We start from the raw sequence: 19,019 nt of genomic DNA, 5'->3' as shown, positions 1-19,019 counted from the left end.
CGCATATACGGAAACTGGGCATATACGGAAGATGTGCGCATATACGGAAACTGAGCATATACGGAAGATGTGCGCATATACGGAAACTGGGCATATACGGAAGATGTGCGCATATACGGAAACTGGGCATATACGGAAGACGTGTGCATATATGGAAGATGTGTGCATATATGGAAACTGGGCATATACGGAAGATGTGTGCATATACGGAAACTGGGCATATACGGAAGATGTGCACATATACGGAAACTGGGCATATACGGAAGATGTGTGCATATACCCAAACTGGGCATATACGGAAGATGTGCGCATATACGGAAACTGGGCATATACGAAAGATGTGCGCATATACGGAAACTGGGCATATACGGAAGATGTGCGCATATACGGAAACTGGGCATATACGGAAGATGTGCGCATATACGGAAACTGGGCATATACGGAAGATGTGTGCATATACGGAAACTGGGCATATACAGAAGATGTGCGCATATACGGAAACTGTGCATATACGGAAGATGTGTGCATATACGAAAACTGTTGCATGCATATTGTTTCCGTGTACCTTGGATGACTGTGTAGCAGTATGGTATCACAACCTTCCTGTCAACTCCATCCATAACTGGGGTATGTTCAAAAGGATTTTTTTGGAAAAATTTGTTGATGACAAGACCCCTACCATGTTACTCAAAGGGCTGGGCAGTCTGAAGATGGACTCACTCAGAAGGATGAGCTGAATGACATATGTCACATATCCTTCATGAGTGCAAGCATTAAGGGACCCAAATTCAACTACCTTGCCATTGACAAACAAGCATACACAGCATACAAGGTAGTGAAAAACTTCAGACCCTACTTGGTCCCAAGAATCCCAAGGCAAGCCTTGTCTGCTAGTTTAGCGTAGGATGGATACACTTCACAAGTTGGAAGAAGAAAGGATGAAAGAAAAAGAAAAATTCACACTCCACCAGAACTGTATAAAGAGATGGTTCAATAAGAAGTCTACAGGGAATGCTAACTTCGATGTGGGTGACTTGATCTTGAAGTGGGAAAAACCCCATGAAGACAAAGGAAATCATACAAAGTTCTAGTCCCTTTGGATTGGTCCGTATACTATCCAGGATAATCTTGGTCCACACACGTACTGTCTGCAATCACTTGAGGGGAGGATTGAAAACCTTCCTGTCAATGACCAAGATCTAAAACACTATTTTCAGTATGTTGGGGTCGAACCCCATGCCATGTACATAGTTTGTTTACTTCTTGTGGTCTTTTCTCTTTTCTTACTATTTTTGTTCCATTTTGTTTGGTTTTCTTAGTATCATCCTATTTTTGGTCTTGTTAACAAGTGTTTCCCTCTACTAAGTTATGGCTTTTGAAAGAGTATGTGGTTGAGATCCAAAGAGTCTTGTGACACTACAACACTTGGCCAATCCTACGTCCGTCTTATCTGTTCTTGGCTATAACCTTTGGTAGATGAAGTCTTGATGGAAAATACGAACCATATGCAAGGGAAGCTTGGGTAAAACTATGAACCATTGTCTACACTAGGAAACCCCATGCCCATACTCAGCCTTCTATTTTATGTGTTCAAGCTCATCCAACTAGTAGAAATAGAGAAAGGGAAAATCAAAACGAGCAAGCCTATGTCAGAGGTCTTACATGCTTCTTTGAAGGAACAACCTCTTCTTCTCTCAATAAGTCAGGATCCCTCTTTCACCCCAAAAATAAATAAGTACATATGTACAATCCTCTTTTAAAAAATACAAAGGCAAAAGAAGAGAAAGGCTTCCTGCACGAAGAGGTGAAGCATGCAACTCCACCAGAGTATTGACCAGGCTCACTGGCAGTGGAGAAATGTGTACATCCACTATTGGTATTAATGTGTACATCCACTATTGGTATCCCAAGATCTAAGTACTTATGGATGTTTATGCTCACCAACATAAGATCTATTAGCTTCCTATGAAATTAATAGTGGGGGCATCCTTCTGCTTCCTTTGATGCCTTCAGAAACATTCTTCCTTAATGAATTTGTTGTTAATAGGAATATCCTTAATGGATTGCAGGAAGGGGGCCTTGACACAAATTTTTCAACTCTCCTAAAAGTTTAACTTCTTCTAGGGTGTGTTCTTTGTGGGTTATCAAACTTTCAGGATAGGGAGGTTTTGGTTAGATGACTTGAGTCATAGTTTCTTCCTTCTCTTCCTTGGGATTCTCTGTTGGAGGAGGTGGATGAACATTTGGAAGGACCTTCACGGACCTAAGGTTGATTTCTTGGATTTATACAACATAGGTTTAGTAATTAGTTTCTCCATTATAGACTCATTGAGCCTGCTTTTTGTTAGGATCTTGATTTGGTTGAGAAGGAAGTTGTGATTGCTTTGGAGGGACTTTTTTAAGTGCTTTAGATTATTAAGGAGAAGGAATTAAGGTAGGTGGTTTGGCCACATGAGGCCTCCATCCTGGTGATGGATCACCCCATTGAAGATGTTGAGTAAGGTATGGATGAAAGCAAGGAGTAATATTTTGAGGAGGTTTTGGGCATGATGTTGGAATAAGCTAGGGTGATGGGTTAGGAGGACACGAAGGTTGATAATGAGCATTGAAAGGAAAATATAACTTCATAGTTGTTGAAAATGTCAAGGGGCTTGCGGCCTGTTTTGGCTAACAAAGCATAGCTACTCCATGCTCCCTTTTTCTCCTTGGTATATAGCTTTCAGACTTGGAAAAGAGGGACAATTATTAGAGGAATTATTTTCTTCACTTACAAAACATATTTCTACAACATTTAAAGGACATTCATTCCTAAGATTCCCTTTAGTGCATTGAAGGAAGAATATGACTAATGTATTTTCTTCTTCCTCCTATTTTCTCTTGATCTGTACGTTGTCCATTTGCATGGAAAATGTATGTAATATTTAGGCCTTTATAGCCTATAGCATATCTCCTATCTTAGTTTTAGTAATCAAGGAGGAGGGAGAGGAAATTACTGAACTTTTTTTTCTCTACCTCTTTTTCTAATATCCCTTGAGCGATTTTTGAATATCGTTTTTATATCATCATAGTTGAGTTGATATATGCCTTCATTGGCTAGTAGTTTGAGTGTCTCCATCAGTTCTTCACTAACACCTTGTAGTAGGAATAACTTCAAAGAATCTTGTTCTAGGGTGTAGTTGTTCGATCTTCTCAAACTCAACTGAAATATCTTCTTAAAATTTTATAGGTATTCATGTACTCTTTGGGTCATTACGAATATCTCATCTCTGGTTTCCCTTTCCTCTACAATAATCCCAGTACTTTTTGTTGAAATCTTGCTTCATTTTATCCCATGAGGTGATTCTATCCCCTTCTAGCCTCAGAAGCCATTAAAGATATACACCCTTAAGAGTAGAAGGGAACAATTTTAACTTCTACTCATCATTTTTGTAGTCATAAGTCCTACATACCACAACAAAATCAAACAGAAAGTGTTAGGATATTTTGTGATTAGACCATAAAAGTGTGGGAGGATAGATGTATTAATATTTTTCATTTTGGGTTGCCCCTCTATTCTCTAATGGGGAATGTGAACAATTTTGGTTTCCTATTTCATCCATGGTATTGGTGGTTTGTGAAGGTCTTTCTCCTTTTGCAAGATCCTTAGATATCCTCGTGTTCTCCCCAAAAGGGGCCCCAATAATCCCTATGGACAGGGTAGGACGATTGCGATCAATGAAAAGAGGCTAGATTCTAGTGGAAGTGAGGGGTTTTGGTAGGAATTTTTTTTTCTATCCCTAACTCTTCGTAGCATAAAGGAAACAAATATACTTTTATGTTTTTGTATTTTTCAAAATTGAAAATGGTAATGTAATTTTTCTATTTTTGTAAAAAATGTTTGAAATGAAAATGCTAATGCGAACTTTACTTTTACAGAAAGTCAAATGAGAGAAAGTGTAATCAACTAGGGGAAAAGGCAATACATCTTTAATACCTCCTTGGCAATGATGCCAAAAAGTGATGGCCCTTATTATTATAGCAACATTGTTGCAACTCTTAAGGGTCTTAGAACCTAACCCAAGGAAGCTAAAAACCCTGAATGAAAAGAAAACTAACAAATAAAACCAAAGATTTTTCCATTAATAAAAAATTGCTTGTACATAACAAAAGTTACAAAATTGTACTAGAATTATCTTAATGCTCTTGTGCTACTATTATATATCTTATTCCCACTTTGTCCTAATAGGATACTCAAGCCCTATATTTATACAAAATGGGTAGGGAGCAACCTCCTTTAGGAGAGGAATGATTTCCCTCCAAAATACCTAAAACATTGAATCATGTTTCCTGGGTCACAACAAAGCATTATGAAGGAGCATTTACTAGCCTTAGGTAACTAATTTGGAGGTCTTCCATAGCAGGGAGTAGGCCTCACAAATATCTTTGGTTGGATCTCCTATAAATCTATGCAAAGCCTCCTTAATATCCTACACAATAGTCATGTTAGGCACATAAAGCATGGAAAATATCGTTGACCATCCTACAAACTCATTAAGCTAAGAAAGTGTTATTAAGTGCAAAAAGGAAGTTTTAATGTAGCCTTTATGTTCATATGACTAGTTATATGGACCATATGTTTAACCTATTTGCGAGGCCCATCACGCATAAAACATCACGCATAAAAAATTAAAAGTAAAATTTGCAAAAATCAAATGAAACATAAATACTAATAAAAATCACCATAGGGGAATAAGATATTTGATATTATTACTCAAAAAGCTTGTGGGATGCATACAAGGATCACCACCTTATGAATTTATACAGTTATTGGCTTTCATTTTAGAATGTAAAAGGCCAAGAGTTTTGAAACTCTCCAACAAATAAGAATAGGAACAACCATATGTTTTAGAAAAAGTATTTTTGTCATGTGACAATCTCCCCTTGACAACAATTTACCTTATACCATACCTAGTCTTGTTTCATCACCTTCTCTATTATCCAAGAGAAGACAAACTACACTGTAACTTCTCTAGCAACGCCAATTTTGTGAACATGTCTGCACAATTTTCTTGGGCGTGAACCTTCTTAAGATCTACTCCACCTCCATGAATGACTTGTCTTACAAAATTATATCTAATATCAATGTGCTTAGTCTTGCTATGATAAATTCGATTAGTAACCAAATGTATGACACTTTGACTATCACATAATACATGAACACCTTGTCATACTTATTTCCAAACTCACCCACAAGACCCTTTAACCAAATTTTTGCTTTGCATGCATGTGAGACAATGATATATTTTTCCTTAGTAAAGAAATTGTTTCTTAAAACTTTGAAATCCAACTTATAGATACTCTAAATCAACATAACCACAAATTGAACCACTACAACCATCAAAGGTGACGAAATAATTATTTGAGACTATAATATACTAAAGCGCCCATTTCGCTAGTGCCTAAAGTCCATTTCCTAGATTTGCCTCATATCTATTGTAGGCACCAACTTCATGTAAAATATCTAGTCTAGTACATACCATGGTATACATTAAACATCCTTTTGCACTTGCATATGGTATATGAGACATATAATCTTTCTTCTTTGTTACTAGAACATAATATTGAAGAAAGAATAAAATAGGAAGAAGAAGGGATAATAAAACGTTCCACATTATTGATACCAAACTTTATGAGTAATTTTGTAATGTCCCCTTCCTAACCAATTGAGTTGGTGAACCTCTAACCTTTCAATTCGTTCCTATAGGCTATTGGGTTAGGAATAGGGAACCTTGTGTTGATTTTTGTAGCTACAGTTAATCTTCATAATTAACATTTTTAGCACTCCAAATATATCTAACAATAAATATAACACATATTATTCATGTTGGCTTCAAAAGAGAAATAAATTATTTTTTGAAATTTGAAATTTTTACACCAAAACAATCAAGTTGGCCCTCCTAATGTTCAAGTTGGACCAACATGAAGAGTCACCCATTCAATCTCCCAAGAAGAATATAAATAGGATACTCGTTCAACACTTCATGACACCAATTAAGATCACCATCTGAGATGGAATAAGGATGAGTTTCTTAGGAAACAAGATGAGTTTCTTAGGAAACAAGATGAGTTTCTATGTAGCAAAATGAATTCTGGGAAGAAGGCCAAAATTGCCTGAGGCAACAGTAGACCAAAATTTTATGAGTTAACAAGTCAAAATTTTATGAGGTCGAGATCTCAAGGGGCCCTAATCTCAAGTGGTTTCATTTTTCTATGGTTGAGAAATTAGAAGGTATTGAAGAATCAACACCTTGGAGGCAATTAATCCAACAATTTGGCAATGTTTGATGGTGAATTGAGATCTCATCGGGTTTATGAGTAGGATTCCCTTTTCTAGAATAATTTCAATATCGTTTTCCAATAAGTACTATTTTTAGTAAGTTAGTTTCAAGCACCAACTAGGTTAGTTGGTAGGGTTACTATTTTTAATATTATCGGTGGGTACAATTTTAATGACTATCTTAGCATTTTATATAGTCCAATGGTTTTAAATCAAATAAAGGTAATTATTAAAATTAAATCTTTGATTTAAATTTATTGTTATTTTAACATTTTTAATGGATTATAAGGGTTATTTATAAAGTGAAAGATGTTTTCTTTAAAAAAGAAGAAGAAGAATGAGGCCTTTAATTGGGAGACTAAAAGTGATTTTATTTAGTCCCACATGGCTTGATGAAGAGGGTTGAACGTTTTGTGATAGTTATAAAATAAAATTTGTGGATTTCATTTCGTATGTTGGTTTTGATATTTGATATTGCCATTTTCTAGAGGACATTACTTCTTCTTTGGTTATGAGGAAGAAACCCTTGTAGTAAAAGTTATCCATGTTATTGAGAGATATAATCTATAGAATATCTTGGTGATTTCACACAAAGATCACATTTGGGCCTCATTGTCAGTTTGATATCTATAGTCGAGATCATATTTGAGGATATTTGTGGTAGCAAAATGTATTTGAGAGCTCACTACAATATTTTGTTACAGTGAGAGCTCACTACAATATTGTGTTATAGTGTCGTTACTTATGCATTTCAAAATTTAATGGGTATCCTTGAATTATATTTTTAAATGTTATCTCAATTGTAATAATAAATCAAAGTTAAATCAATTTGTGGGTATCATTATCAAACAAATTTTCATATCTCTCTTTTATAAACACATTCAAACAAAGAATGAAAAAAAAAACACACACAAGGGTGTATGTTATAGTGGTATTGGAGCAATGTATCCTTCCATCATGAAGGGTCTAATATGATAGTATAATGATATGTTAGGATTTGATGAACAACCTTACACATACCATTACTCCTCCATCATCTACTCCTAAAACAAAAGGAAAGACCAATGGATCATGCTCAAGGGATTGTGGCAATGAAATCTCAAGCAAAACAAGATGCTTGAAGGAGATATATGAGACATCTAGGTATGATCATGATGCTAATGAATTGGTGAGTTTTGCTTTATTTTCTAAACCTAATCCTATTTACTTTGAAGATGCATTAAATGAAAGAAAATTGTGTGATTCCATAAATGTAGAAATTCAAGCAATTGAGAAAAAAGAAGCCTGGGAACTAGTAAATCTTCTAGTTGAAACAAAAGTTATTATTCTGAAGTGTATTTACAAAACCAAGAATGATGTAGACCAGAAAATTGAAAGACTCATAAAGAATGACTTGTGGTCAATAGGTATGAACAACAAAATGGAAGAGATTATAATGAAACATGTGCTCCTATAGCAAGGATGGAACCTATAAGATTAAAGTTCATGAGATGGGTGTAAAATCAAATTTTCTTAATGGAGTGTTAAAGGAAGAAGCATATGTTGAACAACCCCTAGGTTTTGAAACTCCAAGACTTTGGAAAAGAGTGTATAAGTTGAAGAAAGCATTTAATGGGTTGAAGCAAACACCTAATGTTAGTGTAATCGCATTGAATCCTACTTGTTGAGCATTGGATTTAGTAAAAACAACAATTTGACAACACCTCACATCTATGCCAACAATCAAGGTGAAATTCCAATTATTTGCTCATATGTAGAGGATTTATTTTTTACAGGAAATCTATCATTAAAAGAATTCATAAAAGTGACGAAGGAAGAATTTGAAATGACATATACACACTTATTGAGATACTTTCTTAGTAGTAATGTTAAAATTCCAAATGAAGGTATCTTCATATCTCAACCCAAATACCTAAGGGATGTCTTTGAAGAGATTTAACATGCTAAATAGCAAGCCATCACCAACACCCCTTGCATTAAAATTGAAGCTAAGCAATGATAATTGTAGTAGCAATATCGATTGAACAGTTTACAAAAGCACGGTTCGAAGTTTTATGTATCTAACAACAACAGGACTTGATATCATGTATGTAGTCATTATAATGTCTAGGTTTATGAATATTTCAAAGGAAACACACTTGCAATTAGGAAAGAGAATTTTAAGGTATGTGAATGGTACCAAAAGCCATGGAATTTGTATATTGCGGCGTCTAACTTGAATGTGAATGGGGAGGAAATGTGGATGATATCTAGATATGTAATCCAAATAAGGTTAAAAGGTATCTCATGAGCTTCAAAAAAACAACCCATTGTGTCATTTTCCACCCTAGAAGCTCAACATGTGGCAAAAAATACAACAACTTGTCAAATTGTATGGTTAGAAGATACCATCATATTTGAAGCTAGAACAAGAAAAAACAACAATTATTTGTGATAACCAATTATCAATAGCTCTATCAAAGTACATTACTTCCTAGATTACTTGCTAAATGTAACTAATAAGATACCATTTCATAAGAAAATTGGTTAAGACTAGAGAAAGGAATTTCGAATTTTACAAATGAGAGGAGCAACTTGCTGACATATTCACAAAGACAAAGAAATTTCGAAAGGAGAATTTTGAACCAGTAGGAAAAGATTCAGAGTGGATTGACCTCAACAAACACTTAAATGACACTGTAGCGATCGCTTAAATTTTGCATTCCTAATGTTTCTTTGCAGTCATACTTCATGGGGTGCAGTGTAAAAAATAAGCTTGATGTGTAGTCTGAGATAATTGCTTGTACTTACCAAACCAACAGCTGCGCAGCTTAGTTTGACTTTCACTCATATATAGCTATTGAACCTCTTAAAAGATATTTTAGCTCGTGAGAAGAAATTTAATTTTATATACATATGGTTCAGAAATTTAATGTATATACATATGGCTGTAGTGGGTGAGTTTGTTTATTATAGGTAGGGGAGATGTATTCATCTTTAACTGCAGAAGAAGGTTAAAGGTCATGAGAGGAGAAGAAGATAAATAGAATGTGCATAAAGGTGATTTGTTTGAACTTTGAAATATAAATCTGAAAAAACACCAATCCAACGGGCGCAATCGGATAGAGAAGATTAGTAGAATGTTAAACTATCAAGCTAACTGCATTCATAAATATAATGTCCCTGAGCCAAGACCCACATTGTCGGTGGAGTTGGGGTTACATTCCAGCCTTCTCGGAAGCAGTCACTTGTATGTATAAAAGAAGAATCGATATTTGTTTTTAATATGGAAGCAAGTTCATTACTAATTTTGGTTTTTGGAGTTTTTGTGTTCAGCCTTAATTTGCAATAATTTTATTAGTGTTACACAGTTTAGGTGGTATTTTCCATTCAATTTAAGTGAAACTGACTATTTGTGAATATTATCAAAATCATCTCAATATTTATATTTATAATTGTAAGTAGAAAATATATAATCAATATTTTACTACAAATGGTGAGCAAATAAATTTATGGGCATAATCATATTTATAATCTACTCATGAATTTATTTTTTATATATATATATATATATAAGTGGAAAATATATAATCAATGTTCAGCTACAAATGGTGAGCAAATAAGTTTATGGGCGTAATCATATTTATAATCTGCTCATAAAGTTATTAAAGATAAGTGGTATTTTTCATTCAATTTAGGTGGTAAGCAAATAAGTTTTTGCGCATAATCATATTTATAATCAGCTCATGAAGTTATTAAAGATAAGTGGTATTTTTCATTCAATTTAGGTGCAACGTAGTTCTAGGCTATTTGTGCGGCTGTGAATATTATCAAAGTCATCTCAATATTTATATTTATAATTGTAGGTAGAAAATATATAATCAATATTCTGCTAATGGTGAGTAAATAAGTTTATGGGCGTGATCATATTTATAATCTACTCATAAATTTATTAAAAATTTTGAAAACCGATAACCCGAATTTAAGATAAGAAAAAAAAAAACTGTTATCCAAAAGGACTATTAAGATCTATTTGATTTTGAAAATCTGTAACGCGAGTTTAGGAAAAATAAAAATCTGCTTTTGCAGAGGACCATCCAGATCTATTTCAAAATTGACTATAGAAAAACAATCAAAAAAATTATATTAATAAATTCGAACTTACAACATCCTATCAAATATATTAATAAACTGGAAAATATAAACATCGGATCACTTTGTTTTTATTGCCAGAGTTCCAGAGTTATACAGACTTTGGAGAATTCTATTCAAGGTCGCCACAGGGAAAGTCGGAAGTGCAACATCCAATCAAAGCTTAATGATTTGATGGCTTTTGAAGAATCTACCCAATTCCTGGCATTATACGATGCTCCGGTATCCAAGGTTTTAACATACCGATTCGATGAATCGTTCCGGAATAGAGCAGCTGAGGCGCCCAACCACGGATTATCAAACCCAATCCCTCGATTCGACCTTCGAAGCCCTCTGGAAGCACGTACTCTCCTCCTCCGCCATTACTAACCTGATGATCATGAGGACGATGATCAGGATGAGGAGGAGGAGGACGGCGATGGTTCTGTAAAACCCAAATGAATGGTTTCTGGGCAGCTTCCAATCCAAGAGCGAGCTCTGTCATCTCTTCATCGGAGGGACAGACTATGCGGCCCAAAGAAACGTAGAGAACTGATACAAGCGCCTTGGAATTCAACCATTCCAGACATCGGTCTTCATCGATACTGCTCTTCCTGTTGCGGATGGCGCTATCATGCGTTATAGCAGTACATGGTTCTGACTGATTCCAGAAAGAGGAAAAGGGCAGAAAAGGCCCTGCTGCCCAGATGGGCTTCTCTATCTCCTTTTCTGTGTATTTGATGAACGGAAACTCCAGCTCCCAGCGTGTGTTGACCAAAATTTCCACGCAGTCCTCGACCCCGTTCATCCACGGCGGGGATTGGGACCTCAAACCAGGAGGAGGAGGCGGAGGCATTCGTTCAGAAACGTTTTGATACTTTCACCACAAACTTCATGAGACGTCAGCGCTGGGCGAATGTAACACAAAAACCTTGGTGGAAACCCAACAATGTTTCTGTCATCAGTTCATTCCAAAAATTTGAGCGCGCATTGAAATTCAAATTTCAAAGTTTGGAGGGTTTTCAAAATTCAATCGTATATGTATCGTATACAAAGGTGCATCCCGCTCAAAACTCAAATCTGAAATTTGAAATAGAGGGACTGTTGCCGCAACAAATTCAATCTGATGGGAGGCTGCGGGTGGCTGCGGGCAGGGTCGCCGGGGGTTTCGATGGGCAGCCGGAGCGGGATGCATGGTCCGATGATGTATGGTCCATGATGCTCTATGAGGCTGTCAGAGGGGTACCTCTATAGCATTAACTTTGCTATAGAGGTGAAAATAGGATTTGCCGTTCAAAACGGCAGGCTTTTACATTTTCAATACTGTTCGGCCAATGTGAGAGAGTGGCTCTAACTACATTTTCAATAGTGCTCAGCGAAATTTAATGAAATTTAAAGCTTGCGTCATCTTCATGACGTTAGTTATGGCAAAATGAAAGCTTTTTCCAGCGGTGAAGCACGAGAGAAATGGTCCTTCCCTCTGCCTGGTTTGAAAAATCCTCTGTTTTAATAAAATTGATTGGACAAACAGGGGAGTGACTCGCACGGCCATGTGCATTCATACGCTACGGTCCCATTTTTTCGTCTTGATATGCTCAATTTTCTCTGCGGTCCCCTGCGTTGATAATACTAAATTTTCTGTCGAACAAACTGTTGTCTCACCGAATCCGTTCGTTCTATATAAACGTTGTTTCTTATCAAGTTTTCAGCGCCTGGTCAGTAATCCTTATCCTGGTTAGAATCAAGTTTGAAATTAGATTTTCCTTCAAACTCAGTCCTCAGCAGAACGCTGGAATCAGGAGAATTCTGGGAGGCCATGCTTGACATTGTTGTTTCAAGTTGTGCCTCTTTTATTGTAGACACTTAACAATATAACAAAAATAACTGATTGTAGTTGCGAGTTCCTCCACCACCAAATTGTAAACGTTACCATTTGTATATCTTCTTAGTGAGCTGAAATGAGTGGCCAGAGTTATATTTATCTTTTTTATTGAGTCCTACCATCTATCGAATGCATTCTTTTTCTATGTTGATTTTTTATTGAGTCCTACCATCTATCGAATGCATTTTTTTTCCTGTGTTGATTTTGTACAACTTGCTGTATTTCCAAGTTATTTTGCCAATTTTTGGCCTTGACTTTCTTAGAATGTTCATAAAATAGATCATAATTACCACTATATTGCAATGACATTGCTTGTACCTGCAGATTATGCCAATTCTTATGAAACTTTCTTATTCTTTAACTTCACTGGAGTACCAATGATGTAAGTAGTTCCAAGTTGATGATATGATTTACTTTCTGTACACTTAACACCAAGACAATACAACCATCCAAAGGCTTTGGTATGATTTTGAATCTAGCTAACCACGTCTCAACAAAAGTTCTTCAGACATGAAGGCAAAATGAATAGAAATTTTTCAGTTGTCTTAGTGTTGGCATTTCTTTGGCAAAATGCGTATTGAATCTTCAAATGCCACATCTATTTTACTCATCATTGGAAAACTACCAAAGGCACTCTTTCAATCCAATGTAGCATGTTTGTAATTACAAATCCCATTAACGGTAATTTGATCATCCATCAACATCATTGCCTTTTACTATTTGCATAACATTGTATTTCTTACATATATGTTATTCACTACTCGTATCAATTTAATAGTAATTTCCCATACCACATCGTGTACTGTGAAATCATCTTATTGAGGCTCTTCTGCTCCATGTTTTCAGAGTTTAATCTTCAACTATTGAGATGTAAAGTTTTTATTTCATCACAAACTAATTCTTTTTTGGATGTTCTTACACCAACCTCTGCTTAATATAGCAGTGATTCAAGGGAAAAGACATAAAACATAACATTTGGCGAACATAAATGTTATGAACAGAGTTGGCCTATTTGAAATTCACTTGTCAGTTACAATGTGTATAAATTGTATGATGAATACTAGACTTGCACATGTTTGAAATTCACTTGTCAGTTACAATGGGTATAAATTGTATGATGAATACTAGACTTGCAGCTGTGTTTGAAGGGGCTATTATTCTTGATAAACTGAGGAATATATTGCAGCTTGCAACATTGTAAAAGACATCGAAAACCAATAGTATGTTGTCTTGGAACTACCTTTGCCAGAATGTTTCTCTTGGACAAGCTTAGACTAATAAAAATTTAATTTTATCTATGAAATGGGTGGTTTCCCCTTACCTTCCAATAATGGAAATGAGGGGGTGAATGAAATTTCAAAGAATTCTTTTTTAGGTTTTTTAACAAGGAAAAATCTGTTGTCTATTATTTTATATTCTGAGAGTTGCCTGACTACTGGGAATAATTCATCCTTGCTCTATTCAATAATTTCCTTTTTGGTAGACGGCTCACCCCTAAAGATCCAGATCCCCTTTTCCAAAGGAAAACATTGATTCCCAGTTGGGTTCCTCCTAAATTGAAGGGCCTCTTAAAATAAAATTTTCTTACCATCTCAATGCTTTTACCAATTATCATAAGCTCAACCCCATGTGTCACGCCCCAAGTCGGCGGTAGTCTTCCAACCGCTCTTAGTGAGGTGCGGCGCCACCGAACACTTCCTTTTCACCAATACTTATGTTCGTGGACTACGCCTAACCACTTACTCCTACTTAGTTTGTGTTTCGCAACCAAGTATTATTATGTTATCCTTTATACCAATGAACACCCATACACATTCATTATCAACAGCAATTATAAATGAAGAACACAATTGCACAGTATAAAGGGAGGGGAAACTCCCTGAACAATGAGTCTGCCAAATAATATATTATACAACAGTTTACAAAGCTTTACAAGTATACTTGGAAACCCCAAGTTTCGTACTTAGCCAAATTTACAATCTTCGGCAAACTCGGTTGCCCAGCTTGTCGGTGCCTCCGCATGACTCACCAACCCTTCGTTCACCTTATCGCACGATCGTGTTGTTTGTCCAACTCGAGCGCGCCTCCAAGTCGCCCCACACGGGCGCCTCCAACCGAGACACACCTTCGTTCACAATCTCAACACTTCACCAAGTCACCGTGCACACTTGCACGACGGGCAGGCGCTCACCCGAGCCACCTAAGAACCCATGCCAAGTCATCACACAAATCAGGCGCCACACACTCGTGCACGCCTTACTCCAACTAGCGGGTGACCCTGCCCGTGCCCTTCACCCAAAACCGAGAAGCGATCTACCTCCGTGCGGCCTTGCCCAAGAACGGGCGCATCTCCTAATCTGCGCCTTCTACTTGTGCGTCCACCCTCTTAGATCTGCGCACTTCTCTTTGAGCGAAGTTGTTGTACGATGGTTGAATGTCCAAATGACTCCAACGCAATGTTAATATATACAAGTGGTGGGGCGAAGTCTTGGCTACCCAGCCGACTTGCCCAACGCCCCAAACATCATCGCAAACGCCCATAATACATGTCGGCCTTGCTCATGTTTGTAGGTCGGTCGTGGGTTGATCGTTCATGCTCCCCACGCATATAAACCCAGCTCGCCCTCCTCAATATGCACTTGCATTATAACGCCATCGTGTCGTAAGTCTGAGCTTGCTCCTTCATCGTTTGTTCATGTTTCCAACTGGTCGCTCATTGTTTGAATGCGGTCGCACTTCCATCGGAACCACAGGTCCTCACACCATGTATGATATGTGATGAAACAAAGTTCTATGTGAATTTTCTAGGGAGAAGAAGAATGAGTGTACATGAACCACGTCTTTGCTTACAACTGATAAAGAATGATAAATACTAAGTAGATAAGTGCAGGTACCCTTAATTTCCTTAAACATACTTCTATGTCATGTGAGCTAACTGGTTACAAGTCTAAGTAATTTGTTTATTGGAAAGCACATGGACTGCCAGATAAACAGAACAAATGCACAATTGCAAGTACGATACACAATAGATCTAATTTGAATTAGTCACATAGGGGAGGGATAAGCTACATAGATGATAGGAGTAAAAGGGAAAACTATATTTAGACACAACTGATTATGTATTGGGTGATTGGCCAAGCCAATTGAGTAGCTATTACCTAACAAAATGATTATTTAATTACAACATTTCTTGTCTGTTAGTACTTATGTGGATCACCTTTCAAGAAGGGATCAATGTTCCTCATCTAATTCTACAGATGGAAGTACTATACTGACGTTTTCTTGTTAGTTGGATGATGTAGAAGCATAATCAGGGATGAATATTTCTGGCTAGAATTTGAAAATTGTTTCTCAAATGTGGGCAATTTCAGGGTTTATTTTATTAGATTGATGTACATTCTTAAACAATATCCAGCTTGAATTAGAAGTGACAAAATATTGAGAAGCCATAATTCCGAACCATGAAAGCTATATTGAAGTTCATCCTAAATTTTTAGTATGGATTATTCAAGATTATGTCGGAATGAGTACATTGCAAGTCATATACGATGCTGCTTTACAATTGTATATAATCCCAAATAAGGTTACAAAATGAAAATGGCCTTATTATACATTCAAAGAGAAACCGTTTTAAAGCTCTTTCCAAAGTCTATCATTTATGGTGATGGAGAAGTCTGGAATTGCAATTTGGTAGAGCAAGTTCTCAAAATTTGATCAAGCTGCAACCATACTGATAATGGAAGAGATGGCAAATTTGAATAATTTTCTCTGAATATAAGTTATATCTTCTTGCAATGATTGAATTCTCCTTCAAAGTTGTTGGAAGCAATTTTTATGATCCTTGTTTCATGCCAAACGTGCAATATGTTCCTATAAATATTCTTTGTTGTTCATGTCCATCAATCTGCCAATCAAACAACAAGTGAAGTGTCAACTCATAAACAAATACTCCAAGATACAAATACTGAAGATTTTGGTGTTCAGTCTTTCACAACAGGCAAGGGGTAAAACTATTATCATAATATGATCTCTACTAAAATACCAGCCTAGATCCATCTTAAATCTGGAGTTTTCTGGGCTCTAATGATATTGAGTTTAGTATGAATCATTGTGGGAATTCATAAAAATTTGGAGTTTAATCATTGTGTTGAGGTTCTTGTAGTTTTTCTAAGGGATTGGATTTGGTAATGGATAATATGAGGTTGCATGAGATGGAACAATATTGAAGATTTGCGCTAGAATGAGCCTGACTGTTATTTGTTTTGCTATAAATCTGAAGGTTCTTATAGGTTTTCCTAGCCATAATAGTATGAGATTTTGTGTAAATGATTATGAGAATTCATGATATCTAAGATGTATCAAAGATTTGAAGATTTGTATTTGATTGTGAAGTAGTTTCTGATCAAGTCCTAAATCAATTGAGTTTTACGTGGTTATGTGCTATATTGAGGAATATCTATATTGATCCAAACATGGGGTTTAATTCATCGGTAGACCACCTTGAGAGGCTCCCAGATTCACTTTTGCTACTTATATTCAACAAATTTGGTGATATTAAGACCTTGGGATGATGTTGTGCAGTTTCAAAGAGGTTCTCTAGTATAGTCCCCCAAGTGTAGACTGTAGTAGTTAAGGTGGACTGTGTTATATCTAGTGAAGAAACCAACCTTAACAACAATGGTAAAAACAAGGGGATATGGAGCTATTTGATGAGAATCATGATGGGTACTAGGTAGCATTGTTAGGCCATGGAAGACATTGCAACATGTTTTGGGCCCAAAGAAATCCATGGTTGCAGAGGTTTCCCATCATTCTCCCGGTGAGGTTTTAAATAATTTCAAGGAAGTGTAGAATCTAAGGATTGAATTGCCTAGTGGGGAACTTGGAATTGATCAATCAACACACCCTTCGATCTTTCAAAACTTTCACCAGAAATGGGAAGACTCTTGGTGTCATGCTATGATCTTGGCTCAAGGAGTAGACTCCCCTTATCCGTGAGTCTCGACTCTTGCTAAATCATAAGATTTGGTATATCTAGCTTGCAGGTTGCTGGAAATACTCTTGGAATACTCTTGGTGTTATAGTGGCAGCCACGAGGGTTGATCCGGGGTCTCCCTTAGATTAGTCTAAGCAGTTACCGATTTACGATGTGTTAAAAAAATGGGAAGATAATTTACTGTTGTCAATTGAATTGCTTCTTTTTTTTATGCTTTTCATTATGGAAGGGTGACTGGAATGTACACCCTTCTAAATGAAATTAAGACATGCCCTTCAAATTTGATCACTATACATGACGACTGCAAATATTCGAAGGGGTTATTTAAAAAGGTTTTGTTTTTTTTATAAGTAATTTTTAGCTGGTTTAGAATTTGATTAAAATTAAGAAATTTGTAATTTTAATTTGTTAAGTTTATATAATATAAATGTATAAGAATTTTTTTAAGATATTGAATTTATTAGAATGTTTAATAATTCAGTGTAGGATAGAATTTTGTTTTTGGGATGAATTAATGAGTAAAGTTGAATGGATAGGTCATTTTTATATTAAGTCGAAAATCATTCTCAATGAATTTGATTAATTTATTATTGAACATATTTTAATGTATTTTTATCTTAACGAGCATAAAATAAATGTACTTTGGGTCGGGAGTTTTGTTAGGGATTTGCAAAATTTTCTATACTAAGAGTTGGAAATTGAATCATGACTTGGAAACTCATTTTAAAGTTAATCCCATCAGGTAGCTTATCTTAATTGGTTCAATGAAAGGTTTTTTAGGGAGGGGTGAAACCCCCCTCCTATAGCAATATAGTTATTGGATGCCATAAGTCTGTCAAAGGAAATGTTGGTTCTTCTCAAGGAAGCAAATTTATGGATGAAACCTCACTGTTGGGTGCACAATGACAAGCTCAATTGAATGGGAGATGCCTTCCAAAGGCCTCAACGAACCCAAAGTTTGTCATACCCAATAATAGACTAGAGAAATCAAGGCAGTTCATGAAACATCAAACCTTGATTAGCAAATTCATGGGCATCTAGCCCCAAGAACCAAACATTGTGAAGTGGATTCAATTAAAATGGCCACCAAAAGGGGCAGTGGAGCTGAGATTGAGGGCCAAAGGTTTTTTTACGGTTATCATTTCAAATCTGGAAGATCGAGAAAGGGTTTTTGAAAATGGTCCAAATTTCATGAATAATGTCGGGTCCTTTATGAGATTTTGGGACTTGTTCTCCTTCCAAATATTTTTGGGAACCAGACATTTTCAAGGGCATTGGTAACACTATTGGAGACTTTATGAAAATATCATAGATCATTTAGAAGCAAAATGAATATCTCTAAACCCCTCCTTGAATCAATAGATATCTAGTACCACAACAAGATCTGGACATAGTTGCTAGATTATGAGCACATGTCCTTCAAATAAATAAATAAATAAAAATTATATATTCAAAAGTTTGAGGTCCCACCACTGCCAGTATAACATCAGTCAGAAGTCAAGTTGGTGAAACACCTATGGCATTTTGAACATGTCATCATTCAATGAATACCTTAATACCTTAAAATATGAGGAAGATACATCATTCTTTTATATTTAAAATAGATTGGATATTTAACATTTAAAAAAGTTTATTAATAATAAAAAATTAATATTAACTATAGATAAATATGTTAATATTAGTTTTAAGTAATATATATATATATATATATATAT

The 19,019-nt window shown here is 35.9% G+C and overlaps 1 protein-coding gene across 1 annotated transcript; it reads right to left on the bottom strand.

Moving 5' to 3' along the window:
• Positions 1–10,637: 10,637 nt before the first annotated feature.
• LOC149213875 (abscisate beta-glucosyltransferase-like) lies at positions 10,638–11,282 on the bottom strand. The gene has a single exon (XM_089389192.1). The coding sequence runs from the start codon at positions 11,280–11,282 to the stop codon at positions 10,638–10,640; it is 645 nt and encodes a 214-aa protein (XP_089245318.1).
• Positions 11,283–19,019: the final 7,737 nt, after the last annotated feature.

Source organism: Pinus tabuliformis, chromosome 1_1, assembly GCF_031772625.1.
Source record: "Pinus tabuliformis cultivar Carrire ecotype Pingquan chromosome 1_1, CPIR1, whole genome shotgun sequence".
Classification (NCBI taxonomy): Eukaryota; Viridiplantae; Streptophyta; class Pinopsida; order Pinales; family Pinaceae; genus Pinus; species Pinus tabuliformis.
This window is presented reverse-complemented; position numbering and strand designations above follow the sequence as displayed.